This window comes from Fragaria vesca, linkage group LG7 (assembly GCF_000184155.1).
Source record: "Fragaria vesca subsp. vesca linkage group LG7, FraVesHawaii_1.0, whole genome shotgun sequence".
In the NCBI taxonomy this organism is placed as follows: Eukaryota; Viridiplantae; Streptophyta; class Magnoliopsida; order Rosales; family Rosaceae; genus Fragaria; species Fragaria vesca.
In genome coordinates this window covers 11372591-11375730 of record NC_020497.1, presented here as the reverse complement: position 1 = coordinate 11375730, position 3140 = coordinate 11372591, and the positions used below count along the sequence as shown (strand labels likewise).

The window sequence follows — 3140 nt, the reverse complement described above, 5'->3', positions numbered from 1 at the left end:
TGAAAGACCGATTCTTCCATTGCTCCACATCTTTGCACAGTAGCTTATTTTCCTGTTCAACTTTGATACACAATTTTATTTTGGTTACCACAGAAACTAATCACTGCTTAATCTGGCCTTCTTTGGCTTCCTCTGCTTTCGACTATGACCAATTGGCATCGAATTGTTCTGAAGACTCTGCCTTGTAATTTCTTTTTCTTTTTTATTTTAAGCAAAAGAGACTTGATCACTACTTTGATTCCCAGTATGCTAAAGCTACATCATTACATGGCAATGGAGCAGTGGACCAATTTCCACATCGTCGATTTAATCCAACAACAAAAGGCTATCTAAATCCGACCAGGAATATGGAGAATAATCATAGATGTTTTAGAATCATTCTGGTGTATTTCAAAATGGGGGTTTGTTGAACCTTTGCAAGTACATAATCAGTGACAAACCAAATGATTATAGTAAGAAAGAGTGATTCTTTTAGCCAAGTACTTCCTGCGAAGTACCTGAATCTAACGACAGTAATCAAAATACTAGCAAAAGCCATGCATATATTTTATAAATCCTCAAATCCCAGAAGCAAGTCACCTATATAATATTATGTCTCATGCTTTCTGTCACACCAAGATTATTGTCTACTTCTTTAATCTCCATTAATCAGCATCATGTATGATATAATGTAATTAGATCAACATAATATAAGAGAATCATATTATAAAGACTTGGTAGTAATTCCATTCAACATCTCAGCTCTCATGCCTCCTTCAACTAATAACTATTGGTAGGTGGAATTGCTGCTGCATATTGTCTATCCACAGTATCAATGAGCTTGTTGGCAATAGCACTTGCATACAAAGAAGACCCTTCATACATCTGCACAACACAAAATACCAACAACATGAACAAATGCCACAACTAAAACAAATCCATGAGATAAAGACATAAAGTTAGCACCAACCTTGGTGTTGAACAAGAAGCTGTATGAATTCCCAATGTGTCCCCCAGCAGCATGATGAAGTTCAAGCTGCAACTCATCAAGAAGCTTGGACACAGATAGCAACAGATTGATCTTCTTCCTCTGGACCAGTTTGATGGTGACTTCATCATCAATGATTCGGACGTCTACCTCAGTGTCTTTGGACTTCCTTTGAAGCCATGAGCTCCTCAGAGACCCATTGTTGTAGGAGTGGTCATGATCAGGGTCACCAAGAGGCTTCATGTTACAGCTCTCATCGTCGTCTCTGGCACCTATGTCCTGCTCAGTCTTGTGCCTCTTGCTCCTCTCTCTCCCACACCTTTTCTTCTCCACCAGCAGCTTCAGCTCACTCACAGTCCTTTTGAGCTCCTGTATGTAATCAATGGCATCTCCCACTACAGATGCTCGATCAGGCTTTGCCCCAATTAATTGTGTCCCAAGTTTTCCAAACATTTACCAAAATTGTCAGCATTATCTCAAAACAAAGAAACAGTTATGAAACTGTTGATCCTCTAATTGATCCCCAAGCTCACAAACAAGCAGAATCATCATTATCATGCCAAAAACATTGAAACAGTCATGAAATAGTTCATAATCCATATAGATAACCCAATAAAAGATGAAAATCAATGCAAGTGGTACATCTGTGGAAGTTATAAGAAATCTTTCAAGAATTAGTCCCACTTCTTTAGTCTTTACTCCAATTGCACTCCCCATAATCGTGAAAATCAACCCAAAGAGAGAGAATCATGAAAGAAACTACAAAACAGGGTCTCAAAATTGCATGGTCTCAAAATTGCATTTGATAGAAAATTATCCAAAAAGGAAGCCAATTAAAATTGCAAACCAAGCAATGAAAGTGGCTGAGATATCAATTAAAAGGATTACTTGCACCAATTGCCCCCAGACAAACATTGAACAAAACAACCATCGGCAAAACAACCATTTTTACATGAAACCAATCAGGTTCTGAAATTGAGATCAATACCTTGGTTGGGTTTGGAACCAATTCCCTCAAAGCAGAAAACTTGTCATTGAGCTGGACTCTCCTTTGGCGCTCAGTAGCAAAGTGCTTGGTCCCTTTATTCCCACCTCTTCCTCTTCCAAATGGCTTCATCTCCTTAGAAAACTCCAACACCCCATTCTCAAACAACTGCCTGCTCCCATCGTCTACCTCATCCCCACCATTGCTAAACAAACTCGACCCGTTTCTCTTGTACCCATGTGGCAGTGACTGCAGCAGCTCCCTGAACAGCGGCGGCTGAGGCTGCGGAGGAAGCTGGTTCAGGTGGAACATTGGGTCATACATGACCGAATTAGAGGCCACTGCCCCAGACGGGGTCTCGGGCAGAGTCTCGTACCCGAAAGACCCCGGGAAACAGCCTCCCGGGGTCTTGGGGTTGGTGAAGGTAATGGAGGAGTGTGGGAGCACAGAAGAGTTGGGCAAGTGGAAAAGGCTGAGTAGGTCAGGTGTTGGGGCTACTGGTGGCAATTGTTGTTGCTGTTGCATTTCATCGTTGTTGTCCCAGTTTGTGGCTTGGTGGGTGTCAAAGGGATTGATCAAATGAGGGTTGGTGTTGTTAGTGTTTTGGTCCATGGTGCCGAAACCCATTTCAGTCTGAAGCTGCTGCTCGATTTCCATGGCGGCGTTGTGGTTGTGGTGGTAGTTAGAGAGCTCTTCTTCCATGGAGAGGCTCCTCAAGTTTTCGTCATGAGTGGAAGCAAAGGTGGTGGGGTTGTTCTGGTGGTGGAGGACAACTTCTGGGGCTGACTCTGACATGGGGTTAGTGTCAGTATTGGGATCAAAGTTGCAGGCACCTGCAGCTGCTGTACTACTGTCGACGTACATTTTGGCTTTATGGAGTTGATGGGGTCCTGTGTACCCTTTCTTCTGAGCTAGCTTGTTGGTATTTGAGGTCTCTCTGTTACAGAAACCAAAAGGGATTGAGCATAAAGGGAATGAAAACAAAAGGAGGGAGAGAGTTGGGGTCCAAAAGGATCACAAGGCTTGGGCTATTGTGGAAAATAAGTTAACCTTTTGATGAAATCGGCTAGAACCCAAGAATCAGAACTTCAGAAGAGGCTATAGGAGGGAGGTATGCTTGGTTGGTTCACAAAATAAACGAGAGAGAGAGAGAGAGAGAGAGAGAGAGAGAGAGAGAGAGAGAGAGTG

The 3140-nt window shown here is 42.5% G+C and overlaps 1 protein-coding gene across 1 annotated transcript; it reads right to left on the bottom strand.

The window, feature by feature from the left end:
• Positions 1–759: 759 nt before the first annotated feature.
• Positions 760–2816, bottom strand: LOC101312682 (transcription factor bHLH91-like). The gene is made up of 3 exons (XM_004308575.1): positions 1956–2816; positions 950–1381; positions 760–864 (listed from the first exon to the last, which is right to left on the bottom strand). Exons 1-3 carry the CDS (start codon positions 2814–2816, stop codon positions 760–762), a joined length of 1398 nt encoding a protein of 465 aa, XP_004308623.1.
• Between the last annotated feature and the right edge of the window lie 324 nt (positions 2817–3140).

Excerpts from the sequence above, each read along its gene's own strand:
- LOC101312682 (XM_004308575.1), bottom strand. The coding sequence starts at position 2,816 with ATGTACGTCGACAGTAGTACAGCAGCTGCAGGTGCCTGCAACTTTGAT. Across the intron at positions 1,382-1,955 it reads TGGTTCCAAACCCAACCAAG|CCTGATCGAGCATCTGTAGT; the intron begins GTATTGATCTCA and ends ATTGGGGCAAAG. Across the intron at positions 865-949 it reads GCTTCTTGTTCAACACCAAG|ATGTATGAAGGGTCTTCTTT; the intron begins GTTGGTGCTAAC and ends TGTGTTGTGCAG.